The sequence below is a fragment of the Rhea pennata genome, chromosome 13 (assembly GCF_028389875.1).
Source record: "Rhea pennata isolate bPtePen1 chromosome 13, bPtePen1.pri, whole genome shotgun sequence".
NCBI lineage: Eukaryota > Metazoa > Chordata > Aves > Rheiformes > Rheidae > Rhea > Rhea pennata.
In genome coordinates, this window is record NC_084675.1 from 7,836,357 (window position 1) to 7,863,411 (window position 27,055).

Genomic DNA, 27,055 nt, shown 5'->3' on the forward strand with positions numbered 1-27,055 from the left:
TTAGAATGGGAAGGACAAGAATCATGACAACCTTCAAATTACCAACATCATCAGTGTGATTTTAAGTTTTAAACGTGTAAAACTTTTTAAAATCCTAATGATTTATTGCTTAGTATTACTGAAAGGCCCATTACAGTGCTAGGAGGAACAACACCTTAATGCAGAAGCATTAAGAACTGTGTTCATAGATAGTCACGTTCAGAAATACTGTTATAACACCACATATTTTAACCTCTTGCACAGACCTATTTTCACCTGCATATTTCTTTAGCAAAGAATTCTATCATCTGTAACTGAACAAGAACATGTCTCAGTTTAATTCTCAGTTAAGTAGAGCCGTTCCTATTCTGAATATTACTTAAACTTAGTTTTAGACATGTTTGTAAGTCCATCATATTTGATAAGATTGAAGTCAATAGGTCTGGAGTTAACAGTAGGCTGAAGTGTTGTTCTGAACCAGACCTTGATTTAGTAATAAATAACAAATTACATGCACACACTGACATTTTTATTCCTTTAACCTTCCCTCAGGAAATATGCATTGAAATTATTAAGTATTCATCAGAAAATCTGCCATTACTACTAAGTGTTTAATGCAGCCTAGTGCTACTTTTACACTCTTGGTGTCAGTTGAACTTCTGACTTAAGTAGGAGCAGAGTCCAGGGACTATATGCATCTAGCAGGAGATGTTTACAAACTAAGATGGTCAAGTTAAACTGTTGCCTGACAAAGGGTACTAGAAAGCGGTAGGCTCAAAAATGAGCAGTTCTGTAAAGCTGAGTATTATTGTCATAGAAATATCATCCCAGCACCAATTATTTGGTGTTACTTGTTCACCCCATTAGAGTAATTATTTGTTGTTATTGTAGCATATGTCTAGTGCTTAAACTGCGCATATGACTAGGAAGAGCTGGATTATTCATCAGGAGAAACCGAGAAAATGAAAATGCCAAAGACAGACGTGCAGATGGAATTTTCTCACATGGCATTCACACTTGAAAAGAATTTACATTTCTTCTCTCACTTCCTCGTACAAGCAAACAACGAAGCAAACAAATGCTATCTCCCGGTTTCATAAGAAAAGCACTCAAGAGAAAAGAAGTCAGAAATACTGTAACCACTGAAAGAAAAGTTAAACTTGGGAACTCGTTGGTGGACCTAGTCTTCAAGAGTGCATGATGTTTCTCTGACATCAAGAGGTGCTTCTGACCCTCCAAGACATGTTCCTGTGAGCAGTGAGCTCTGATCCTGTGTCACTGAGAAAGGTGGAAAATGCCCCACTGCCATGTATGAGCAAAGATCAAATCCACAGAAAATTTCGATAATGTGGCCATGCACTCCAAACAAGTTTTGACCACGGTAAGTGCCACTCTTCTAATTGAAAAAAAAGAATAGTGTGTACAGAAATCTGTCACAGATTTGGGTTTTATTCAGAAACTCAAATTATTCGGAATTGCTTTAGATTGTGAGGCAGGAAAGGCCTGGGACTCCTGTCTAAACCTCAAATAGATTATTGTATCTCCTTTTATTAAAATAATCATAATTAATGAGAAATCTAATTCCAAAATTGTTCTTAAAAATAAATCACATCAGATGTTTATTTTGGTTTATACTTGCCTTTGAGTTGATGACTTTTTTTAAGACGTTTTCAGTAAAGGACAGTGAATTGCCCATCCTGCCTATGTAACTGCCTATCAAGCAGTTCATATACTGCTCATGGGTACTGTATACTCATATACATATGACATTTTTGTATAAAGTTAATGTGTTTAAAGACCCAGAATTCAAAAATACTCCAAACCTGCAATTGTTTCGTCTAGATTGGTGAGAGCAAGCTGAAGTCCTTTGAAATATGCCCAGAATTACCCAAGATTATAAAAAACTGCCCTCTTGTTTTTGTGTTAATTTCCTTGCAGTTGGCCTTGCAGTATCCTAAAGAAAAATTAATGTTACACCCATCTGCATGCACTTAAGCTCAGTCTGCTAAAATGTTCTGTTTGAGCTCATGATGAAAGCTGCAACAATTGTTTGCCCTCACAACACAAAAGGAAATAAAATGAAGGGTTCAGACTGGACTAACTGATGCAAATCGGGACCTCTCAAGCTCTGCTGAACTACTTTTGGTTCTATATCTTTTATTACAAGAAAAAGCACTTATCACAGATAAAGATATCTGGGAGCTAAAAATCATACTGAATACTTGTATTACGATGATGATGAAGCAACGTTATAGCCTTTCCAGTGCTACCAAAGTCAGAGTTCCTGTTTGCCTCAATTTTTTAAAATAAGGATTTTTTAGGTCTTATTTAACAAAGTTCTCAAACCAATACTTAACTTTTAGCATGTAAGTTAAGCCTATTAGCCAGAATGTGACAGTTAATTCGCTGATGTTAAGCGTGTGCTTAAAGTCAAGAGCTTTTGGCTGGGCATTTTAACTTGTTAAAAAGGGAATAAATGTCAAAATGGAGAAAATAAAATTGAAATACAAAACGTATTAATATAAAAAAGCATACTGAAGATATTGCTTTTCTCCCTTTCTTTCTCTCATTTGTTAATAAAGCTGATAGTATGCATTTCTGTAATGGATAAAAAGGTTATCTGTAAGAAAATATTCTGCTCCCTGTCTTACCCTGAAAGCATTTTGTATAAAATGGATAGGCATTTGCTGATTCATTGTTTTAAAACCTAGGATCAGTGTCTACTGAATGGCAATTCATGTGGTCCTACATCACATGTCCAAGCAACTTGTAGGAAATAATGGAAAGAGCTTTTTAAAGGCTGCAGAGAGGTAACAGCCTGAGAAAAACCTATTAAAGCATGTTTAAAAAATGGTGTTTCTTAAGATCCCGCATTAAAAAAACAAGCTCAGTGTGAAATAAATGGATTGAGTGTATGCTGAAGTCGCTACAGCAGCAGTGTTCCAAGTGCAGATTGTGTATGTTTGATTAAGCAGCTCAGATAGCTTGATTTGGTTTGGCAAATTCAAAATCCTGTCTTCCTATATGTCATTTTCACCTTCTGGATTTGCGTGTACATATGATATCTGTTATATTAATTATATCTATTTTCACAGGTATAGACAGACATACCCCAGAGTTGTGGCACCCATTAATAGATCAAACAAGCCGGTGCAGCTGTGTTTTGATCAGTGGAAAGGTTTCCTGGCATCCAAGAACTGAAACCACCTTTTGGATATGACAAGCGCATCTAAGTACCTTTGCAAGTGAAAATCAAAGGTTTCTGTAAGGAAGGAATAAGAACACCTACCACAAAAAATTAGAAGTAAAATAACCTTTAATAACTGCAACAATGCAAACTCAATTGTACGTATTGCCCTCTGTTGGCATTTAGCCATCGATCATTTCCTAGCTCATAAAGCTGATTTGTGCTCTTTCCTCATGTTCCTGTTTCCCTGGGCTGTTGGTCTCTTTTCACCACTCCTTTCCCACAGGCACACACAACTGGGATCCAGACACGCTTTTGTCTCTTCCTCTGAAACCCTGCTTTCTAGCACATGGGGAAAGAGGAGCCTTGTGAGCAGCTTTCATTCTTTCTTGTTGAATGCTGCTTACAAACTGTTGTTAAACTCTTGGAAGGTATCTAAGATGCTAGACAAGGAAACGGGTATGATTCAGAGGAAGACTGACTTGATTAAATAGTGTCAAAATGTCCCCTCTCATTTGAAACCCCTCATTTGCAGACTCTCACACTTCTTTCACTGTAGTTTTCCATTTGATATAAATATACATGGCATCCATGTTAGTCTTCAGGTTAGGAAGTTCAGCTAGATTCAGTGACTTTTGTGACTAATCAAACTCATTGTGACCCACAGAGAACAGTTCTCACCCTCAAAGAGCTGTAGCACCAAAATTGATGAGGGCACCAAAGCTTACTTTCAGAAATCTAGTTCTGACATTCCCCAGGTATTAGCATCTAACAGATAAGTTAAAACTCCAACTTCCTAATTTGCAGATCTAATTGTATATGTGAATCAGATTTTTGAGGAAACACACAAAAAAACTGACCTCTAAATTAGATGCCCAAGTATTTGAACTGTCATCTTGGGGTCTGCAAATTTAATGCTGTTCTTAGAAGCTTTTAAAAGCTATAAGCCACCAAGGGCTTTTGGAACAAAATTCCTGTGGTCATTTCCAGACTTGGACATATGTATCAGTTATTTCTTGAGCTTTCTCTCCTCACAATTTTTATCAAGTAGGCTACGAATGGAGATTTACCAAAATGTTTGATGGATTTCTACATGGACTACACTCTGAGCATTTATTTGCTGTTAGGCACCTCTCTTAACCAAATGCTGTTTGTTGTTACAGCAGCACATTCTAGTGAGAGCTACATGACCCATGAAAATGCTAGCCAACCAACAGAGTTTTCATCTTTCAAGTACTTTTCAATATTTCTGTTTTCAGATTCTTCATACAATGTCTCTCTCACAGCCAGAAGCCACAGAGGGAACAGGCCTGATTCTTTTTCTCATCACTAAGGTTGATATTTTTCTACCAGCAGTAGAAATGGACTTGCAAAATGCTGGAAGTAATTAGATGGACTTTAGTATCTCTTTTGCGCTGTTGGGGTGGCAGAGAGGAGTATTGAACCTGTGTCCTTGTCCCTTGTTTCTTAGCTTGGAGGCGTTTCAGCTAGGACTAGCATGGGTTGGGCACCAGGAGTTCCCTGCTCTGGTTCCTGAGCTGCTGGAGAGTGGCTGCACCGACACACTGAGCACAGGCACACTTCACATTTGCCTTAGCGCATTCTTTTATTTAACTGTCTCTGATCTGACTATATCTGATCGTTCCTTCATCTCATTTTCACTTAACCTTTTGCCCTCTACACAGACTAAGCATCCTATCGCATATCACTCCAGGGACCACCTTCTTCCTCCATTCCCCCTTTCTCCTCTCTTTCTCCAAGATAGGTGTTTTGTGCCACTTCTAGTAATTTACCTGATTACATGGAAGGAACTGTAGATCTTATTATAATTGCTGTTTTACTTAAAACATTGATTTCTTAGCTCCTGTCTGGTTTCAGGAGTTTTCTGTGGTTTAACGTGCAACTCAGACAGAAAGCACAGAGAGGACCGGAGCACAGGGCTCAGTGCACGTTCTTGTATTTGAAAGCAGCTCCGTAACCTCCACGAGGGGATTCCTGGCACCTGCCTAGTTAAGCTGGATGTCCAATGTTATCTCTCCAGGCAAGTAAGATTCTGGCAGTCACTATAGTCCTATTTCACTTGTTCTCAGTCTTTTTGACACAAACACATTAATTCCCCCAAGCTCCTTTGGCAGCTGTAAGAAGTTCTCTCTTTTTTTTTAATATGATTGATAATATTGAATATTTCTTTTAACCTTTTACTGCCACTCCTGGGCTAGGTGGTAGTTTCTCTATTTGGATGTTAATCTCCAGCATGCAGTGGCACATCTTCCAATCACCTACTCATTATGGAGCTTATTTGTAATATACTGTTGTTTAATTTATGACTGTGCCCACCAAGCTCCACCTAGCACTATCCCTACAATGTATAATGTCGTTCTTCCAGCACTCCCACTGTCAAAGGTCACATAAAGCAAACCATTGCCTATTGCTTAATACAGTTTAGCACAGAAAGAATGGCAGCCCTTGGGCAAAATTTAACCCTATCATTTCATATGATGCACTGAAAGAAATATGTTGTGGAAGAGATGCGAATAATACAGCTTCCCTGGTTCAATGCAGAAAATGGTCCGACTGAAATGTACTGGCAAAATACGTCATCACTTTCTTTGCTTCCAGTTTCTCAAGGGGGAAAAAAAAAAAAAAAAAAAAGTTGTCTGAGGAGGCACAAATATGTAAAAACAAAAAGACCTCCCAGGCTGACTTGAAATATGTTCAAACTACACATCCACTCCCTGCTCCCTAGAACCCAGTAAATATTTCTTTGGCCCCACAAAACATTTTGCTCTGAACCCAGGAAACCTCAGATTGACCTTAGAAATAAGATTCCTCATTTCCAAAGTAAATGTCTCAGCCACACTACTGGAGGAGTTGCACTTTTCTGATTGAAACACATAAAACTTGTCTCTTTTGGCAAATCGGGTAGATTATACTGTGGGGAACTAGCTGTTTTCATAATTAACTGACTATAGGCACTTTCAAACTCTTTTTCTCAACTATTATACCCCATTACAATGGTGGTGTCAAGATTAAAATGTATTTTTTAGGCCATTAGGGACCAGGTTTTGCCAGTGTAAAGCAATAGAGTCTATCTCAATGGAGATATGTCTAAATCTCAATACGTCTGTCTCGATGGAGATATGACACCTACCCTGCCAAGCATTTGCAGCACGTCGCTACAGATATTTTTTTCTGTCTTCTCCTCAGGTTGTACTGGAGGGTTCAGCAGCATTTGATAACTATAGGCTCCTTTTAGCTTACCTTAAATCTCCTGTGAGATTTCAGATTGCATATGTCTGGATTTGATTATCTTCATCAATTTATTTTCTTCTGATATTTTTCCTCCTCTGCCAGCTGTGTTAACTTTTCTCTCACCCCAGAGAAGATCTCATGCCCCAGTGGGATATAATGAAAATATGCTTTTGAAATTTTCTTTGACATCATCTTCTGACAGTGTGTCTGACTCGGGTTCAGGTATAATTTCCCAGGCCTGGTTATCAGTTCTCTGTAGGAAAGTGTAAGTGCTTGTTCAGTATGGACTATAAGGAGACATAAGGTCTGAAATTCCTCTTCTGATGACAAGCTGATGTCTATTAACTGATGCTGAAAATCACTGTAACAACAGCTAACCTTTTAATATCGTAAGTGCTTCCAGGACCTCAGACATAATTGTATTTTATACAATAGTCTTACTAAAACCAGACCAACACGACAGAGATGGACAGTTTGATTGACATCTACCATATTAATCGAATTAAAGTTGGCATAAATTCCAGCAGAGCACCCAGTTCAGTATTAGGCATTAAATAAGCTGAGGTGATGCTTTTCTGGTTTTTGCTTCTCGGACGTGCCGAAATGCTGCCACGTTGAGGCCCCGGTGCCCGTGCAGGCCCCGGCCGCCCCAGCTGTGGGCTTTGCTCCCCGGCCGTGTCCTGCGGAAGTCGCTGAATCCCGCGTGTGAATCCCAGGGTTTCCCTCGCTTGGAGGACGTGGCCGGGAGGTGCAGATTTAAGAGCTCTGTGGGGCTCGGGTAATATCCCTGTATCTGAAAGAATGAACCTTTGAACTTTCTTCATTTTCTGATATGACCCCAAGTCTCACGTTTATAAAAGCAGAATGGAACAGAGCCCACTGCTTGCTTTTCATTCATTCTGTTTCCTGATTTTGCACTAAATTGTAAGCAAAGCCGGCATTTTACCTATAAACAGATGGTACAAAATTCTGTTGGGGTTTTCCTGTATTTGATGAGCACACATCAAGTCCATTTACATGAGCATGGAAAATATTAAAATGACTACCAGCTCTGTGCCGTGTCAGACACCTGGAGCACGCTGCTGCCAACAAGCTTCTGAGGTGGGGATATTCTGGCATGGAGTTACAGTCCTGGGGATTGGGCCATTTTTGACTCAGGTTATTGCATCTTTTGACACCTGAAGACATGTCCACCTCTGACCCAGAAACATCTGCAACGTCAAACTATAAAAAGGGGAATTGAAATGTAGCCTTTTTTTCCTTACTATTATTTTTATTTTCTGTTGGAAAGGGTTTTAAAAGGCCTATGAAATATAAAATCGCTGTTTTTGCTATAGTTGCAAAACTCATTTAACTTTTTATCTGCGATGCACTTGTAGCAAATTTCCAGAGCTGAAAAACCCAGCAGCCCACCTCGTCCTCCCGCCTGCCTTTTGCCCAGGCTGCCTCTCACTGGTTATGTTCTCTGCAGTTCTCACTTAGCCTGGCTTTCCTCCCTAAAGTAACGCTGGCAGATTTCTTTTTTCTTTTTTTTTTTTTCTTTTTTTTTCTTGCCAAGCCCTTACCTTGCGCTGCTTCTCTGCAGGCAGAGGTGTCAATATTGAGTCCATTCCCGTGGCTCCTCTGACGTGGCCCCGCACCAGAATACCAGCCCTCCTGGGCCGTGGAGGTGGCTGCAGCTTCCTGTGCGAGATCCTGCTACAGCACAGTGTTTATCTGACTCTCTTTTTCGTCTTATATTCGTGTAGAAATTTTTACTTATTTTTGTCTCCTGGTTTTTAACAGAAAAAAAAATGAACTGGAACCTTTCTGTGTGTCTCTCTGCCTTTCTGTAGGATGAATGGGCACGTTTTATGATGGAATATGAATATCTTTGGATGAATGGCACTAGAGAAATCACCAGAGTTATTATTTTGACTTCTAGCCATGGTATAACATGGTCAGTTTTGTCTTTCATTTAACACGAGAGGTAGCATAGAGGGCAAAGTGACATAGTATGTTGATAGATGGGGTATTGCTGTGGTTGAGTTTGCCAAAATTAACACATTTCCCTTTGGAAAAAAAAACTTTGAAAAAGTTTCTCTTTTCTGAGTATGCATTTTATGTTAGAGCCTTAGAGCTGATTCTGTCTCTCCTAAGTTATAAACCCTTATGGATGTACCATAAAGATGTCCACCTAATGCACAGAAAAGCAGATTAATTGATCACAGTAATATATTCTTATCCACTGAATAAGAGCATTCCACATATTGTTTGTTGTTTTGTTTCTGGCTTGTAAATCTTCATTGTAGGATACAAATGAAAATGACCCAAATATGTATTATTTATGAATAGGACTCTCAGATATTATGCTTTAGATTGATTGTGTCAGACAGGATATAACAGAAGCACAATAAGTCAATGAAAAATAAAAAGCAGCAAAAATGTTTCATGCTAAAAATGTAGTCCCAGTGACATCTCTTATATAAAGGACATTTCCAACACATTGACATTTATATTTATCATGGCTGTGCATGTGATTTACAGTTGTCTGAGGCACTGAATATCAGGAATATCCATGCACATACACACCCCTTTTGAATGATGGTAAGTCATAGACAGCTGCATTGCCCCTTATACAGCAAGCTTTTCCTCCCCTTTTTATTTTTCTTCTCTAGCTTGAGGGAGGCAAAGGAAGCAGTAGATCAATAGGGCGTCTTGACTGAAGTTGCCTGCAGCAGTTCCATTTCTCAGACTGGACACTGATGCTAACTATCAATAGCAATAAGAGGCTGTCTGAGACAGAATTAAGGCTCCTTCTTCTGCATGGCTGTCTGGTGCTTACTGATAAACATCTTGTGCACAGGATTGCAACAAATAAACCATTTCAAGTGTGCAAACTAGCCACTGTCATTCTTCCTATTGATACTTGCTCTGGGGTGAAGGGACTGACAGTTATTTTCATATGGCTAGTAGATACACATTAGATAAGCGTACAGATGGGTAATAGTACAAAGGCATAATGCTATAAAGCGTGGAAAGATCATTGATGAAATTTGCTGTGCTCTTGTAGAAGCCCTCAGATGACAAAAGACAAAAATATTGACTTATTGCTACTTAAGAGAAACTAGAATTGAATTTAACCATTTATTAACCACTGATGTTTAGATGCATGTTAAAAATATCCTGCCAAGCTATTTTATCAAAATGTTATTCTTTTTTACCAGTCCTCTGGATCTGCAAATTTAGTCTGGAAATAAAAGCTAACACGGGCTGCATGCAGCTGTGAGAGCAACCGGGAGGTGCTGGGCAGCATCCTGATCTCCTCTCATTCGACCTGAACTGTACCCCACATTAGTGTTGCTAATTTTGGGAGAACTGAGCCTGTTTAGTCTCCCTCCCTTCAGCAGATCCATTCCTCAGCTGATGTATAGCTCTGTGGTGCTCTCCTTGATTTCCGCCTGAATGCGGATGAAGAATCAGGTTCTCAGCCCCCACACGTGAAACCATCATTAAAACATCCAGGCCTGGATCTTCCTAGGGGTAAGTCCCATTATAACTCAGCTCCAGGTACCAGCAGTGTTATCCTAATTAACATGAAACGAAGAGCTTGTGTGCTAATCCTGCTGAGGGGGAGGTCCTTTGAATTTTGCTTTAACTGACTGACGTGGAGGGAAGTGGTTCAAATCTTCTGCTGGTCCAAATCATTGCAGCTTTTTTTCATATCCTTCTTCTGTGGTGCACTAACCTTTTACAGGAGCAAACAGTTTGGCTCTGAGACATCTCCAGCATCATGTGAAGTGGTGCTTTTCTGTTTAGGAGGGTGGTTTTCTGAGGGAAAGTTCAGTGACCCCTTTTGAGTTTCAGACTCAGAGAAAGTCCATAAGTAACATTGTTTTCTTTTGTAATTATTACTTTATGTTCCATCTAGCAAAAGCTTATGGGTTTTATAGGATGAGGTTATTCTTAAGATAGTTCTGATGTTACTGAATTCTTAATTTAAGATGGTTGATGAGAAAATAAACCAGGGCTTCCAAGATTTTATGAGGAGGGACACCAATAATGAGTAATGCTACTAAAAATATTTGCATAGGAAGACTCCTGAATATATGTCTATGAATACATGTATTGGCTTTGAAAGAAGTCAAAATGCTACCATGAATTTAATACAGAAAAAAGCTACAATGTGTAGATTAATCATTCACCAACATTTTTTTTTTCTGTCTCTGTGCCACATGCAATGATCAGACTTGTGTGTCCCATAGGAGCAGCACAGGGACTTAACAGTTAATATGTGTACACTGCTCAGAATCACTGCTGTTATTAATTGTCCTATACTATAAAATATGCACATTTAACTTTAATACACTGATTAGCGAGGCAGAGCATACAGTTTCTAGTTAGAGAAGCTGGAATTTCAGAAATAGCTTGGCTCTTCACTTTGATTACTTTCTGGCTAGAAAGTTGGAGTCAAACTAATTCATTTTGTAAACATTACGGGTCGTTCATGTACAGTACATTGCACGACTCAGGGTAGTATGCTCAGACTGGTGCAAGTTCAAAAGTCCAGATGAAAGTTACTGTTTCATTTTACACAGCATAATCCCCGTACAACGTAAGAAGGACCAAATCTGTAGTCTTTACTCAGGGAAAATTCCCACTCAAAAAACCCAACGGATTTCCTTAGGAAAGGTGAAACGATAAGGTTCCAAACGGTTTGGTGATGAGCAATCCACCCCCTGCACCCTGCGAGTTAACGTCCAACAAATGTTTATACAGCTCAGGGATATGCGAGAGCCTCAGCATTTCAGCACAAATATTAGGCCACAACCTCAGCTTGTATAAATTGACGTAGTCCCATTGACTTCGGTGGCATTACCGTGATTTATGAGAGCTGAGGTTCTCACTCCCTTTATTTTTTGCTCGGTGCCGCTCAGAGAGTGTGCTGTACATATTCTGTCAGCTGAGGAGTGCATTAATTTTTAAGTAAAAAGTAAAAACCAAGCTCCTCATCCTACTAAAATTTCTGGCCAATTTTAAGAGGGGTTCAGCAAAGAGGAAAATGTATTCTAGAGGTGACCGTGAGTTTCCTGTAGCAGATCAGTACTCTGCTGAGTGGGGATGCTAAGGCACAAACCCATTCAAAAACAGTATTTGAAAGTAATTGGCTTAAAAAAAAAAAAAAAAAAAAAAAAAAAAAAAAAAAAAGGAGAGAGAGAGTGAGAGAGAGAGATCTATTGAATCTGGGTTTCCTGCTCCCACCGATGAACTCTGTTGTGTGTGTTAGTCTTAACAACAGCTATACAAAGATACAAGCACACAGTTGTGTATTATAATGTTTGTTTCTCAGTGTCACTAAGCCAGAATTCTTTTAAAGGATATGAAGCCTTCATTTTCTTTTCCAGTTATTCAAGACAGGAAACATTAGTAATTTTTTTTCCAATGGTAAGTGACTTGAAGCTGGAGACAGAGAAATAGATTACATTACATATTTTCTACACAAACATGGGGATTATTTTAAATGATTCCCCTAAATCAAAATAACTGGAGTTTTTGGCAGCCTTTGAAGTTTAATGAATGTTTATCCTTTCCATCAAGTATAGGTTTTGGGACACCCTGCAGGACCACTAAAACAAGATGATCTGAAGCTATTTATATAAAATAAGCCAAAACTGAGATGTTTGTATTAATATTATAAAGAAAATGTAAGTATTTGCAAAAATAGCTAATATTTTGTTTAACAAATTTTAAGTAAAATAAAGTTGCAGGGTTGTTCCTGCTACACAGTTTAGGGCCTACACACTACCTACAATGCTGATGATTTCAGAAGTAGACTTGATACAGAGCAGGTCTCCTCTGCAACGTGTGTGCGCTCCCAGGTCTGGTTTCTACTCTTTTAGGGACACAAAAAGCCAGCTTAGCTCTTATCTTTCAGAATACATTTGGAATTCCTTTTAAATGTCTCTTATCAAACTTGACAAGGAGTACCTATTACTTAGAGACATTTCAATGTGTGTTTTCTGTAGAAGAAAATTAAATCAGGTCATGAGATGTAATAAACCAGACACAGGATTTCCAAATACATTTTATTTCTTTCATGGTTAATACTTCTTGAAGTGCACTCCTGAAATGCTACGCAAATGTAAAAACTGGTTTGCCTCTGATGTCTGAGATTGACTAAAGCAGTAGGTAATAATATTCTTGGAGATATTTAGCTCCTGATAATTCAGTCATCCAGACATTCTCTGATTTTTTTTTCTTGCAGGCTATTTTTACAAGTACAAAAAAACCTTGAAAACTAGATATTTTTTATATATAAAATTCACAGCATGTCTTGCTGTTAAATTGCCACCTTAGAGGCCTTTTTTAAATTTCATTGAAAATGCATATTAAATCAAAGTGATAGACACATGTAATGTAAAATGTCTGTCAACAATTAGAATCCCATTTGGAAGTTTGTAAAGCATAACAATTTAAAATGAGTTTAGACTGAGAAGGAAAGTTTCAGCTTGCAGTATTGCAATTTTGTGCAGCACAAATTCAGGTTCTTGGCCCTTTCTGGAGTGCAAGAGAAGGCCCTAGATAAACCAACCAGAGCTCCTAATGCAGTTAATCCACCATCACGTGTCAGTCAAGCATGTTCATTCTCTCCACAATATATTACAAATTATGTCAATGGTTTCATTTGAAAAGATACAATGGAGTAGTAAATAAACAAATAGGATGGTCCAACGTAAAAATGTGCTGGCCTGTCATTTTCGAGGAACTTGGATTAAATACACTGCATTCTAGCTACTCAATAAATTTGTGTGCTATACATTGAAAAATGCAGTTTTTTTTACTGGGATAGACTAAATCCCCATCCAGTAACATCCATGTGGTTGAAAAAAATACCTTGAGGGAAACCTCACAAAATTTCCCTTGTGTTCTTCAGAGTCGATGACACGTTTTATACCCAACCTGCCGGATGTCCACAAAACGCAGCATTCAGGGGATGGAGCGCACGGAGGACCGGCAGCCCGGGGCAGCCTCGGCCCCAGGCCGCGGCGGTGGAGCTCCGGCCCCGAGGACCTGCCCAGCTGAGCAGGGACCCGGACCGGGGAGGCACAGCAGGGTCTTTGATGTGGAAGGAGGCTCCTGAGGGCTACAGAAAGCAGCAGCTGGCCTCTGTCTTTTCCTCACTGGTGAGCCAATGCCTCAGCTCCTCCTGCAAGGTCTTTGGAGTTCAGAATAAGTCATCGTTCGAGGAAGGAAACGGGTCTGTCTTCCTCCCTCGCAAAGAGTGCAAGCCCACTTCAACAGGATTCTTCGCACACAGGTCAGAAAACGGCCTGTAAAAAGATTGTCTTTAAAAACACCTTGACAGGTCTGTGCTGCTTTGCTGCTAGCTACGTAAATTGGGTTCTGTGTCTGAGCCGCAAAGTTTGGGCTTGCAGTCAGATTTTCCCAAAATGTGGGGTTTAGCAGAATCTGAGCTCAGATTAGGGCTTATCACTAATATTTACTGAATACAATGTAAACAACTAGCATATGGTTTGCTATAAAATGAACGTATTTTTAATTCACTTCAAATTTTGTAGCGTATATTTATCTTTAACTTTCTAGCAGGCATGTTTCCAAGCAATATTCTAAAATGCCATCTTTTGCTCTGAAATTAGTATAATCTCGGAGATATATGCCAATGCTCCAAGCATAGGACAATGCATCCTCTGCAGTGCCACATGGCTCCTTTAACCAGACACGCTCCCAATACTGATATGCTTGTGTATAATTCTTACAGATTAAATTCTGGCTATTTCTAGACATTCCAGTCTATCGCTTTGATTGATTTTATGGGAATGACAATAAAGAGGCAGAATAGTAAGAAATGCAAAGCAAATCCTTTGGTTTGTTTCTGAAAGGGGAGCCAATCCCATGAGAACTTTCTGTTATGTTACTGGTTATATTTATTACAAAAATAATATTGTGCCAGCACAGTAAGTGGATGCATATTACCAGTAACGGTTTTTGTCTTTGGTTATCTAGTATTTATATCCTCTTTGAATAATCCCCTTGAAGAGCCAAGATTACCTGTGATTAATAGGTTTAAACAGGTGGTTTAAGGAGCTGTACTCCTAAAATGTCATAGTTGTTTTGCTTAGAGGAGCAGTGAGTTCTTTCCCAGTCACATGAATACCAGCAAACAGACTCCTGCAGGCTTCCCTGACTGTGGCAGCCAGCACCAGCTACAGGATTTTGTTGCTCTAGGCAAAACATTAAATGTAGGCCCCTCACAACGCGCAGTCGCTAGCGCCGGAAAGTGTTACTAAACGTTTTGCAGCCCTAGGCAGCCGCGTCTTCTGGCTGGCTGGCGATGGCAGTGCCGGCCCTGAGCGGAGATTTGCCTATCTCTCACCCGTTAGGCTCACGTCCATCTCGCTTTTTACCTTTGCGCTGAGTTTACCTAATTGCTTCTGCTCAGTGTGACTCCCATTACAAACACAGTCAGGTCTTGTCCTACCTTAGAGTAATCCATTACAAGAGGGGCAAAGGAGCAGCAGGTCTGGCAGTCCTTGGAGAGCAGAGCTGGGTGAAATTGAATTTTGCTATTAGAAAATTCTAGGAGTGAAACAAAGAGTAAATGATAGTGTTTGAGCAGAGCAAGCGCAGCAATGTTGTTGTATTTTGAGATTACATGTACGGTGTCAGAGAGGACAGTACTGAAGGGGGAGGAGGGAATGAGCGATATTTATCCTTTGTTTAATTCCACTTAATTCAGTACATTTATAATGCATTTGGCTCTCTGTTTTCATGAATCTGTTATTCTTAAATATGATAGCTTTGCTTGTGCTTTCATGCAGCATAAAAGTGGAAGCTGCTTCAGCTGTAAAAGAAGCCAGGTTGAGTAAACTTTAGAGAGCAACCAAGTGACTTCAAGCACTACAATGAACGGGAGTGCAAAGGTATGCAACTGTCAAGTAAACATACTAACAAGAGACTTAGAGTCTTACTCTGAGGTATGTTATTTGCATGCTAATAATTGTCACTGGCGGCTTCTCTAGACCTTTTTTTTTCCTATGGAACAGTTGTTTATGTTCATCTGTAGTTAGTAATGGGCCTGATTTGGCACACACACACAAATACAGCTCCTCTCAGAAATCAGTTTGTATAGACTGGGGGCTTAGACACGTATTTTATTTGCAAACAGCTGGAACAGCTTAAGAAGTTACTATACCACGCACTGTTGCCCCATGCCAGAGATTTCCATCCCTCACTGGCCGAATATGTCATGCAAACATTTTTGCTAACACCAGTGCAAAGCAGACGGGAACGCTCGCCCGCTACTTGCCCCAGCTGAGCTGTAGCCACAGCGTCTTCCAGGTGGGCGGTGGCAAGCAGCTGTGGGCAATGGACCATCGCGTTCCGTCATTCCAGTTAGCCTCTGCTGGGAATTTGCTCCTGTGCAGCTGTAGACCAAAACCCTGTCCATGCTACCGTGTCACTGCTCTGCTTTCTGCATGAAGAGGGCTTTCACCATGAAGTGCTTGGGACTGGGTGCTTCTGAGAGCAAGGAGCTTTTCATGGACCCGGAGATGCATATATGATGCATTCTGCAGCTGTACAAATAGATGTAGAATAAGCACCGGTGTTTGAGTCAGGTTTTTCCTGAATGTACTATGTTGTCTCACGTTCAAGCACAGTTCTCCCTCTTTTTGCTCTGTCTGCTGCAATATGTACATGACAGAGTGACAGTTGGATAGCTGAGCCAGTACAGGCTGCGGTTACGTTTGTCGTTGCATGTATGGCTTTACACCTATTGCCTTTAGTATGATCTAAAGCTTACCAAAGCTTGAAATTCCTCTTTGGGCAATGCTCCTAGAGTGCCTGTGGCTAGGCGTGAGCTCAGATAGCTTAATGTTTCTATAGAGTACTGAGAAAGAGCCAGCCAGACTTCAGAGCGTTACATACAACACACAAATAAACGGGTTCTGCAAACCTGGAAACTTCATTTGAAATGGAATTTGAAGTTCCTTGAAGAAGGACTACAAAGCAGTATGTAATTCAGGGTGAGATTCAAGAAATAGCTTGTACCTCTACACTAATAGCCGACACTTACCATATAAGGGATGTCAAGGATAGAAATTGTTTTCCTAACCCCAAATCCGATTTATGAAATTGTGTGGAAGGGTCTCTCTGAAGATTGCTCTGTTGAATCTCATTACTTGAGCTCTACTCAGCGAAGGAAAAGAAAGTGCGAGTTTCGTCTTCTAACTGCATGATCTTGGGCTTATGGAGCAGTAGTTATCAAGGCCATCTCTCGATCGTGGTGGTGGACGTAATATCTGCTGATAGTCCAGTGACAGCTGGCAGGCAACTGAGACCTTCGCTCTTCCCTGCCTTTCCAGATGCAGAATTATTTTAAGAGGCGAGAAACTTGGAGTTACCTTTTGGGGCAGGCAGTTGCTGTTGTTGCTACTTAAATGATCACAAATGGGAAAAAGAAAGTGCAGAACTGCAGCCGGGGCAGGCGATTACTCTGTGGGGAAATGGGCTCCCCGCAAGCTGCAGGAAAACGTGCTTGCAAGTCAGTCAGCAAATGTCTTTACACTCAGGGCATAACACACTGCCGTTGCAGACCAATTCTTTTAACAGACTTGCCCAAACTGGGTGCCGAAGGTACTCTGCTTAGCACCGGCATGGAAAGCACAAGATTATTCATACGACATTTGCGTTACTGCGGCTGCCAGGCTAGCTTCTTGTGTCGCTGCAAAAAGTGTGACAATTTGCACGTTGTAAACACCATACATTAATCAGGACACCCCGATATCATGCAAATAAAATATACGTACTTACAAATTCTTCCATAGTGTTTGAATCAAAAACACAGCACGGAACCGAGTCGGGCTGTCGGTTTCATTCCATTAGTTGAGAAATTTGGGACCGATGCAGGCCACATTTCCCCTGAGGAACGAGACATGTTTATCCTGCAGTGGCTGCATATTGTCCAAATTAGAACGAAACCTCAAAATGTAAATAAAAATGTGCACTCTATAAATCTGATTTGACGGGGAAAATCTATCTGTGACAACAGGTCTTCTTTTGCTAGATGATTACCTTGTAGAAAATCATCTGTACATTACTAGACAATTGCCATGTGAAATTTTGGCCTTGTATTTTTATTTTGACAGGCTACCGAAATTTTGCGTAATTTCATTTCAAAGGTAAGCAAATCCTAAGGGAATATTTTTTTAAATAGCACATCTTTTTCCATAAAAAAAATTGGAAAATATATCCCTCAGTCCTACTCCTTCATTTGCTTTTAAATGGCTCACACCTCCATATTTTATACTATTTTAAATAATGCTTTGATTAAAGAAATGATAGCTATGATAATTTAAAAGAAAAAGCACACTAAGACTCTCGTGACTATATACCCAGGTGCAAAGCAATTGTGACTGTGAAGTTTTCCTGCTGTATAAAGGCACTTTCCTTAAAGCAAGATATTCGGAGGAAATCTTGACTGATAGCTAGTTATATCTCATCATCTGATATCAGATGTATTTTTTCATGACTGCTCTTTTGAGATACGCATATTTCAGTGTCTTGCTGTTGTTGTTGCTCTACCCAGAGTTATTTCTAGGATGGGAGATATCACAGTATGTCTTTGAAAGATGTTTTCATAGCCCAGAGTGTTTTTTAAACTTTTGTATCTAAGGCTAGAGAAATCTTTTTCACTTCATTACTAAAATTCTTTATTTCTAGGGGAGGTAGATTGTGGCTTTTTGTGGCTTTGATACACTGAGATATAAAAAAATAAATTAGGATATAAAAGGATGTGGCTTGTAGGAAAAATTTCCCCTGTGGCATCAAATAAAATTCTCGATTCTCTATAGAAGTCACCCTACCCATACATGCTGACCACTGCATACCAAACCAGCTGGGAAGGTCTTTGACCTAAGTTGCCTACCTGAAATGCCCTCTAATTTGTTTCATTAATCTAAAAAAGGTATATAAAGAATAGAGTTATATCCTGAGATCAGTAATAGTACTAAAATAAAAGAATCTTTTCAAGTGCTTGATACTGAATTAATTTTTTTAACAGATGAATTAAGACATTCTGCTACAAAAAAAAATCAAAAGAAGGAAATAATGATAGTCTTTAGGCTATGAGAGTATTTGTAGTTATTAGCACTTAGTTCTTAGTTCTCTGTATATTCATGTAAAAAAAAGTGCATGGTAGTCTCCTGCAGTGCTACATATTTATCTTTCTATATGTTTTTTTGTCTTATAGGCTGTACATACAGACAGTTGCCTATACAGTGGTGTGGGATATCGCTGGTAAAGGAATGAAACAATATAAGTATTTTTTCATCCTCAGTTTTTAACTATATTGCCCGAGAAAGACCATTTTCCATCTAGCTTGTTTCCTTGATGATTTATGTCTAAATTGACAGGGTCCTTCGGAGGCATTTGTGTTAAATTTGAAACAAACATATTTAATGCTTGTGTTGTAATAAAACAGCTAAAAGAGCAGATTAAAAAGATATGCACAGAGGGGTCTGATTGATTGAGGGATTGATTTTACTACTTTTCCCGTAGGTGGGGAGTGATGGCTGTAAATCTCCTGATAATCATTTCAGAAGCACCTTCATCAATAAACTCAAAGGGACAGCTAGGTGTAAAAATTTGCCAGCCATCAGGTTAAACAAAAGGCAGCAAATGTGTAAAGAAAGAATTGAGTTAAATAATCCCACCTTGGCCGGCTGTGGCATTAGTCATGTTCCCTTCTGCTATCTCGGGGGCGGAGGAATTCCCCATCACTGCGGTTCTGGGAGATTTGGGGGCAGGCAGAGCGGGGAGGCTCTTTCCTCGATTTTTTCCTTTTGCCTTCAGCTCAACCCGTATTGCTTACGATTCAATTATGCGGCTAAAAGCTTGTGTTTGTGAGCAATGATCAATTATTAGTTGTCAGTAATAATGGAGAAGGATTCAATTCTGGTTCTCCCCCCTCCTTTTTTTTTTTTTCCCTGAAGAATGATCATTAGAAAATAAATCAAAAAGGGGAAGGGAGCAGGGGAGGGGGGCGAGCTGACAGCCTGTCCGCAGAGGTGGTGGGACCTCAGCCCGCCGAGGCAGCGGGCGGGACCGGGCTGCCCGGGGCGCGGGCGCGGACGCGGCGCAGCCCTGGCCGCGGGGCCGCCCGCAGCGGGAGCGGCTCCGCGCTGCCCGCGGGAGCTGCGCCCCGGCGCTGCCGCCCGGCTTTATTAGAGAGCGGAGCGCAGAGCCAAGGTCCCAGCTGACTGCAGCATCTGGGAGCCCCTAACTGCACGCACTTCTAAAATATATGTAACCTGTGTTAGCTGAAAAACGGCTCACTTTAGAGGTCAACTGTAGCGATGTTTGAAACTGTTAGGCAACGTATCTTTTGAGTTAAAAAAGGAGGGGGAACAGAAGACGAAAAGGAGGAGAAAAATAGAACAACAGCCCTGCTAACTAAAAAGCAGCTATTTTTGTAGTATGAAAATCTAGTGGTTCAGCTGTCCAGCTAGAGCGTTTTCTGGACAGTGCTTTAATTCCTGTGCGAGAGCAGCGCGCAGTCGGAGCGGCTCCGCGGGTCCGGGTGCGGGTCCAGGCTGGCTCCGCGGCGGGAGCGCGCTGGGGCCAGCGAAACTCCGCCTGGCAAGCTGCTCCGGAGGTGAAAATTTGCAGAAAATATGAAATCAATTGGATTTCCCCCCAGATCGTTATTAACGATGCATTATAACTATGTGGGGATTGTGCAGCTTTTAACCCCTGAGTGTTAAGGTTGTTGTGTCTGATCGCAAACCCTAATAACAATAATCCAGTCTAGTGTGTTGCATCTCATTGAAATCGTCTCTGAGCCGAATGAACTGCAAATTATCCCCTGTTTACAATCTCCCTTCAGTGCTCATCTCAATGAACTGGAGATCGATCCCCACAACGGGTGTCTTCCAGCCAGGCTGATTTGCATTGAAGCACATTAGAAAGCCTCCCACCTCCATTAAAAAGAATAATCCAAGAAAAAGAGAGAGAGAGAGAGACAGAGATTTTCAAGGTGTGGCGAGGAGGGAAAAATATCTGTCACTGTCACTGGGAGCTTCTAGAGGGAAGACCCAAGAGCAGAGTATTTACGTTTGTGAACTCTCACAACTTCTGTTAGAGACAATGACATTTAATTGATGTATTGCTATCAACAACAATAAAGACTGATTTTTCTCTAGCCCTGGAAATGCTGCTCTGCCCCCACCCTTTCCCCACCCCTCCCAGCCCCCAGTGAAGGAGAGGAAAACAAACAGTAAATAATCAAGCGGTCCTAGATTAAATACTAAGCGTCGGTTCATACACTAGCGAGAGAGCAGAGAAACGAAAAAAAAAGTTACAAAACTTAATTTCTGCAGGTTAATTTCTTTTCCTCTAAACCGCTGTTTTTCTCCTCGTTGCTGCTTTTTTTAATTACAGGTTCACGGCCGCCTTTTTCCTGCCACAAAGCAAAGGTACTGCGCATCTGGAAAAATTTGTCTTAAGCTTAATCGACAAATGTATAATGAAAGTGCAAATGCGAATAATTTTGGGAGAGCAACTAGATTAGAAATCTTGGGGAGCTAATGGAGTGATTGATGCAGTTATAAATACAACACAGATGTGTAAATAGATCCGCGTGGGTATTTTGTCTGCATATACGTGTGTACAGATATAAGTAACTTGTGCGTTTCTGCATGTCGCGGTTCGGTTTCTTTCCCACTGTGTCAGGGTAAGGCGGGTGACAGCCAGCGCTGAGTGTATCCATCTCTGCCGAAACATCTCTTTAAATATTCAGTGAAAAATAATGTCATGTGAAGTACCACCTATAGCAACATTATTATCTTCATTCTTCAACATCATCCCCGCTGATAGCTTCGTTTGTCTTTTTCTCAAAACCTACTGTACCCAGTGCTGCGGGGCGGGAGGGGATCGCGCCGCGCCAGCGCCCGCTCGGCAGCGCTGCCTAAACGCCGGAGTGGCACCTGGGAGGCTTTTTCGGTTCGTATGCGTTTGTTTGGTTGATTTTTGCGGCTGTTGGGTTTTTTCACCCATCTTGCTAAACGTTTTACAGTCTCTTTCGTTTAATACTGAGAAGAAAACGCGAGTGAGGCGGTCCCTCGAATGGGAAGATTTCTCCCCTCTCTCTGCCTTCCTTGCTCTCTCGCTCTCTAGGTTTTACCGGCTCATTTGAAATTGAAATGAGTTGTATCTGATCAGCCTCTTGCTTTTACAGAGAGTTTGTTAATATTAATACGGGAAAAAAAAGGAGTAGCTTCTATAGCCGAGTAAATAATCCAGCGGGGGGAGTGGGAGGAGAGTGCGCTAGATGGGTCAGGCTGGAGGGAAAGCAGCCGCCCAGGCTCCCACTTCTCCCCGCTCCGCTCTTTCCCAGAGAAACTTTCCGTGCCCGGAGCAGCAACGCGCGGAGAGGTGCGTGGGGAAAGGCGCGCTTTGCCCACGGTGCGTGCGTATTGCTGGATATAGGCTACATTAAAAAAAGCGTTGCCTATAACCTTTTTGCAACTACACTTTTTTATTTCAAGATCACAGGATTTGTTTATAAAACGTCCCCATTCTGGAAGCCACACGCGGGAGTTACAGTTTGATGCCAAATGTCCCGAGTGCGGCGGCCGCAGCGCCCGGCCGAGCTCACACCCCCCGGGGAGGGCGCAGCGGCCCACGCGGAGTCCACGCGCGCGCGGCCGGCCCGAGCCGCCGCCGCCGCCGCCGGCAGAGCGCGCACCGAGCCGCGCCGCTCCGCGCACTGCCTGAGCTGCCAGGTTCGCCCCGCGCGGCAGCTCCGCCTGCGCGCACGTCCGCAGCCCGGCCCGGCGCGGGCCGCTCCGCAGCCGCGCGGGGCCCGCGGAGAACAAAAGTCCGGAGTGATCCCGCCGGGGTCGCGGCGCGCCACCGCCGCCCCCCCGGCTCGGCTCGGCTCGGCGCGGAGCGGCGCGGCGCGGCGCGGCCCCGCGGCCGCCCGGCGCTTCCCCGGGCGCCGGCGGCGGATTGACTCCGGGCGCAGCCAACCGGCGCGGCGGGGCGGAGCGGCGCGGCGCGGCCGCGGGGCCGCCCGCCGCTCCCGGCGCGCCCTAATTGTCCTGGGAGCGTGCGAGGTGCGGAGCGAGCCTGCCTGCTCTCAGCACCCCTCCGCGCCCGTGATATATGGGGAGGGAAGCGAGAGAGCGGGGGGCGGGCGGCAACCGATCTCTCCGTGCAAACGTGGGGAAAGGAAAGGAAAAAGAAAAAAAAAAAAAAAAAGAAAAGCCCCAACAACAACAAAATCACCCGAAACTTTCCGGCCGGTGGCGGCGGCACGGAGGGAGCCTGCGGCCGGGCAGCGGCTCCGCGGCTCTGCCCGCGGAGGCACTTGCCGGGGCTGCGCGCCCCGCCGAGCCCGCGGCGCCGCCGGCCTCCCCGGCCCCGCGTCCTCCCTCCCACAGATTACTTGCTGCCCTCCCCTCCCTCTGGGGGTCAGGGCTTTTTTGGGGGGGGGGTGCCTTTTTTTACCCTAAAAAAAAGTGAAATACAGCGCAAAAGCGGCGGCAGGGAGGGAGGGAGGCCGGGGAGCCCGTCGGGGCTGGAGGAGGGCGAGGGGAGACACATTCCTATAGTAACCGGGATGGCGCGATGCAGCCCCAGCTGGTTGCTAAGAGGGTTAAACTGTATCCAAACAGCTTTGGGGAAATCCAGCCCCTTCTCCTGCCACATGGATCGACTCATTGGGTGGGAGCTGCGGAGAGACAAGGGTCTCCAGCAAATCAGCGCCTAATTGATTAAGGCGAGCTGGTTTGAATAGAGCTGGCCATGTGCCAATCGCCTTTCAAAGAGCCCCTCTATGATTAATCGCAATGCATTATTGATAATCATAATTATAGCAGGACACATGCGCGGTGCGCGGAGGATTGGGGAGGCTGGGGGGGGGGAGGCTCGATTTCCGTAATTTTGAGAAGATTTTTTTTTAGTAATTTTTTATTCTGCCCCAGCTGATGTTTGAGCCAGCATGTCGCGGAGGAAGCAGGCGAAGCCTCAGCATTTCCAATCCGACCCCGATCTGGCCTTGTTATCCCAGCGAAATGGTGAGTTCTTCTCCTCTCCCGCACGCACATTTTAATACAAACACACACAAAATAGATCAACTTACCTTGCGGGGAGACGCGGGCTGCGCCGCGGGACAGCTGGATCTCCCGAAGTTATGTGCGGGGGGGGGGAATCCCTTTTTGTGTTTTGTACCCAGATGATGGCTTTTATTTTATTTTTTCAACTCAGCATTTTGTTTCGCGAAACCCCAAACTCTGATAGTTTTTCGATGTTTTCCCTCCACCCCCCTCCTCCGCGGGGCGGTCTGGCACCCCGAGCCCACAGGGGACGGAGCTGCGCACCTCTGCGCGCCCCGCGGAGCGGAGGGACAAAGCCGGGCTCCCGCGGGGCGGCTGCTGCCCGGGAGCCGCGGAACGGGCGCCCCGGCCGGCCGCCCCGGCGCCGGGAGGGCGGCCTCCACGCCTTCCTCCGCGCCCCGGCCGCGGCACCGAGCCCTGCCCGGAGGCGGAAAAGTTGCCGCGGCGCCGTCGCCGGGGGCGGCCGGGCCCGCGGGAGCGCTCGGCCGGGCCGCGGCTCCGCGCCGGGGGCTCCGCCGCCGCGGTAGCCGCGGGCAGCGCGCGTGTCTGCTTTCGCTCCCGGGAGCCGATTCCGTTTTTCCCTTCTTTTTTTTTCTTTTTTTTCCCTCCCCCCAAGTCGGGCAGCGGGGAATAAACGCTGGCTTTGTGTGCGCGGTGTTCGGGGAGGGAGCGTGTGAAACCCCCCGTTTACCCTCCTCACTGCCCCCTTCCCCCCTCCGGCGAGGGGGGGGATTCCGGAGGAGTTTCGGCGCTGCCGCCGGCGGTGCCGGGACGTGCCCGTACCTGTGCCCAGGCCGCGGGGCGACAAGTGGCCGGGAGCGCGGGGCCCGCGGAGCCGGGTTGCTCCGTGCGGCCCGGCCGCGGCGCGGCGCGGTGGGGGGGCGCCGCCGCGGGCCGAGCTGCGCGGCGGCGGGGCGAAGGCGCTGCGGGCGGGCAGGTAAGGGAGGGCTGCGGCGGGCGGGCGGGCAGCGCGGAGCGGCCGCTGCCGCTCGGCCGCGGGGTCGGAAGCGCCTTTGACTTCCCCGGTGACTTCCCGAGGAAGCGGAGGCGCGGGGCTCACCGCCGCCGGGGCCGCGGAGCCGGCGCGGCGCGGCACCCGCGCGGCGGCGGCTCCGCGCTGCCCTTTTAATCCCGGTGCCGAGGGCCGGAGCCCCCGCCCGCTGCCGCGGGGCTGGCGGGGCGCCGGGGGCGACACTCGGGGCGAGGGTCCTGGCTCCGCGCGATAAATCAATTCCTCGCCAGCGGAAAGTTTGCGGGATGTTGCCCTGCCTTCCTGAGTGTTGCCCTGCTTCCAAAAAACGCTCGGACGCCCTCTTCGTAAACCAGCAAATATATAAGCGTCCGCTTCGCGTAGCCCTGCCGAAACAGTTCTTAAAAGTGATTTGGTTCCTGCTGAGCTACTTCTGTTTTCTTTTTTTCTAAGCTGCGTTTTGTGCGCTCTGGCTGCGCTTGAGTTTTGCCATTTGCTCAGCTTAATCCCCTTTCTCATCTCGGCAAACGTACTTGCTTTTCTTCCAATATTCTACTTCCTCCTGAAGTTTCGAGCAGGAGTTGCGGAAAACGTTTTTATTTGTCTTTCTTCAGCCTTCTACAAAAGAATTCGGAACTTCTTAAAGTGAGCAGAGGAGGGGAAAGCTGAGATGGAAAATAGCTTGCTGGGAGAGCAGAGATGGATTTTTTCACATCTTCGCTTTGTTTAATCGCGTCTCTGGACGCTGCCTTTTTGTTTGGGGGGAACGGAACAGATCAAAACACCTCCAAGTTATCTTTTGAAAAAAGTAGCCATTTTTTCCTTTTTGGTCTTTTGATCTGATTTGGCACATCGTTTTCGAATGAAAGACACTGAGAGTGTGAGAAAGGAATGTTAACTGAGCAGCTTTCCTGCCTGTTGCTAAATGATGTACTTGAAGTAAGTTGGATTTTGCCTGAAATGATAGCATGGAAGTGCAGCTTTCTTTTTCAGTTTACGTGGCTGTCGTAAGTTAAATAAGTAAATAACGAAGTTGACTGTTTTCCCAGAAAATCACTCGGTATTTTTTTTAAGAGCAGCGTGTTTTATTATAAACTCTTGTAGCAGCCTCCCCCCGCGCTTCTGTAGTAATGGTTTTAGGTTATGGCTGTTTTACATGCTTAGACAATAAGTTTTGAGTGAGTTGCCTAGAGGGTGTGTTTTGTAATGGTGTTTCAGGACTCTGAATGTTGTAATAGCGTGAGCCCGGAGCTCCCCGCTTTGCCGGGGTCCCCGGCCCCGGCAGCAGCTTTGCAGCCGCACCAGGGACGGTGGGCGAGCGGCGCTGAGCGCTAGTTCTCATCATGTGCCTGGAAATTGCAAAACAAAAACGCGAAATTCCAGGCGCTCTTTTCTTTTCCTTTCATACTGTGAATTCACGTTTGCTAATTCATGTACAGTTAGTGCAGGATTTGGGCAAATTTAGCATTGCTAGTCCTTGAAGGCACTTGCAGGAAGGTACTGCTCAGCAGTATTTAAGTGAGTAAGTGGAGTGGCCCCGTGAAAATTATTTGCATCTAACACGAATTCTAGTTTGTTAAACTTTCTATTATGGTTTCATATCTAAAGATCAATAGAAAAAAGTTCCTCAGACTATACTATCAAGTTAGTATTTTTTAATGCTTTATTTTTTAAAACTCAAAGCTTATGCATTTCAATATTAGCAGGAAGACTTCTCACTTAACATGTATTTTTGGTGCAATGAGTGGATAAGTAAGTTTACCTCTCGCTACATTTTGCAAATACAGACATTTAAGAAAGTTTGTACTGGATTAACTTGAACAGGTATCAGATTAATCGCAAAAATTACTTGCAATATAAATGATATTCAACAAGTAACTAATTACTCGTAGGAAATGCACAGGAGATGGTGAGATTATTTCCTTTTGTTCATTACTCTAGATTCTGTCAGGATCTTTTAGAATTTTGGGGGCGTTCGTTGGAACTGCAACTGCAATCTGAACAGAATGGTTTTCCATATTCTGTTCTTCATAATTTTCCAAGGAAAAGCTATACCAGAGAAATAATACAGCTAGTCTTTGGGGCAGATAAAATATTTGCTGCCCTTTCATAAAAAGGCTTGTCAGAAGCAGTTTCTTTTCACGTCAGTAATGGATTTCAATAAATTCTTGCTATAGCATTACAATCATCCACACAACTGTAACTGGGCCCAAGAAATGAGTGAAATTATGGTTGTTTTATTTAGAAACATCAGAAGAACAGGGTGCTTAAAAGAAATACTTGCTTAGTTAGGCTGCTTTTAGTTTGTTACATAATTAGGCCTTTTTGCGAGATAACTGCAGGGAATCAGTTCAGAATCCACACACTCGCGTTTTTTCCAAAGGTACGCACTAAGTGTAGGCGGCCTTGTGAGGTATCACTAATGCAGATGCAGTTCAGAAATAATTACTGAAATACATATGGTGGAAGTCATCTAAAAATGGTGTTAGAGCAGACCCATTTTGTGTGTGTTGCCCTACAGTAACTTGTATCTTTGTCTCTCTCCAAAAT

The 27,055-nt window shown here is 43.6% G+C and overlaps 1 protein-coding gene across 1 annotated transcript in view; it reads left to right on the forward strand.

The window, feature by feature from the left end:
- Positions 1–23,420: 23,420 nt before the first annotated feature.
- SALL1 (spalt like transcription factor 1) overlaps positions 23,421–27,055 on the forward strand; it is a 13,322-nt gene continuing 9,687 nt past the window's right edge. The window contains exon 1 of the mRNA XM_062586424.1: positions 23,421–23,496. Within this exon, the coding sequence (XP_062442408.1) occupies positions 23,421–23,496 (76 nt within the window). The remainder of the gene's footprint in view (positions 23,497–27,055) is intronic.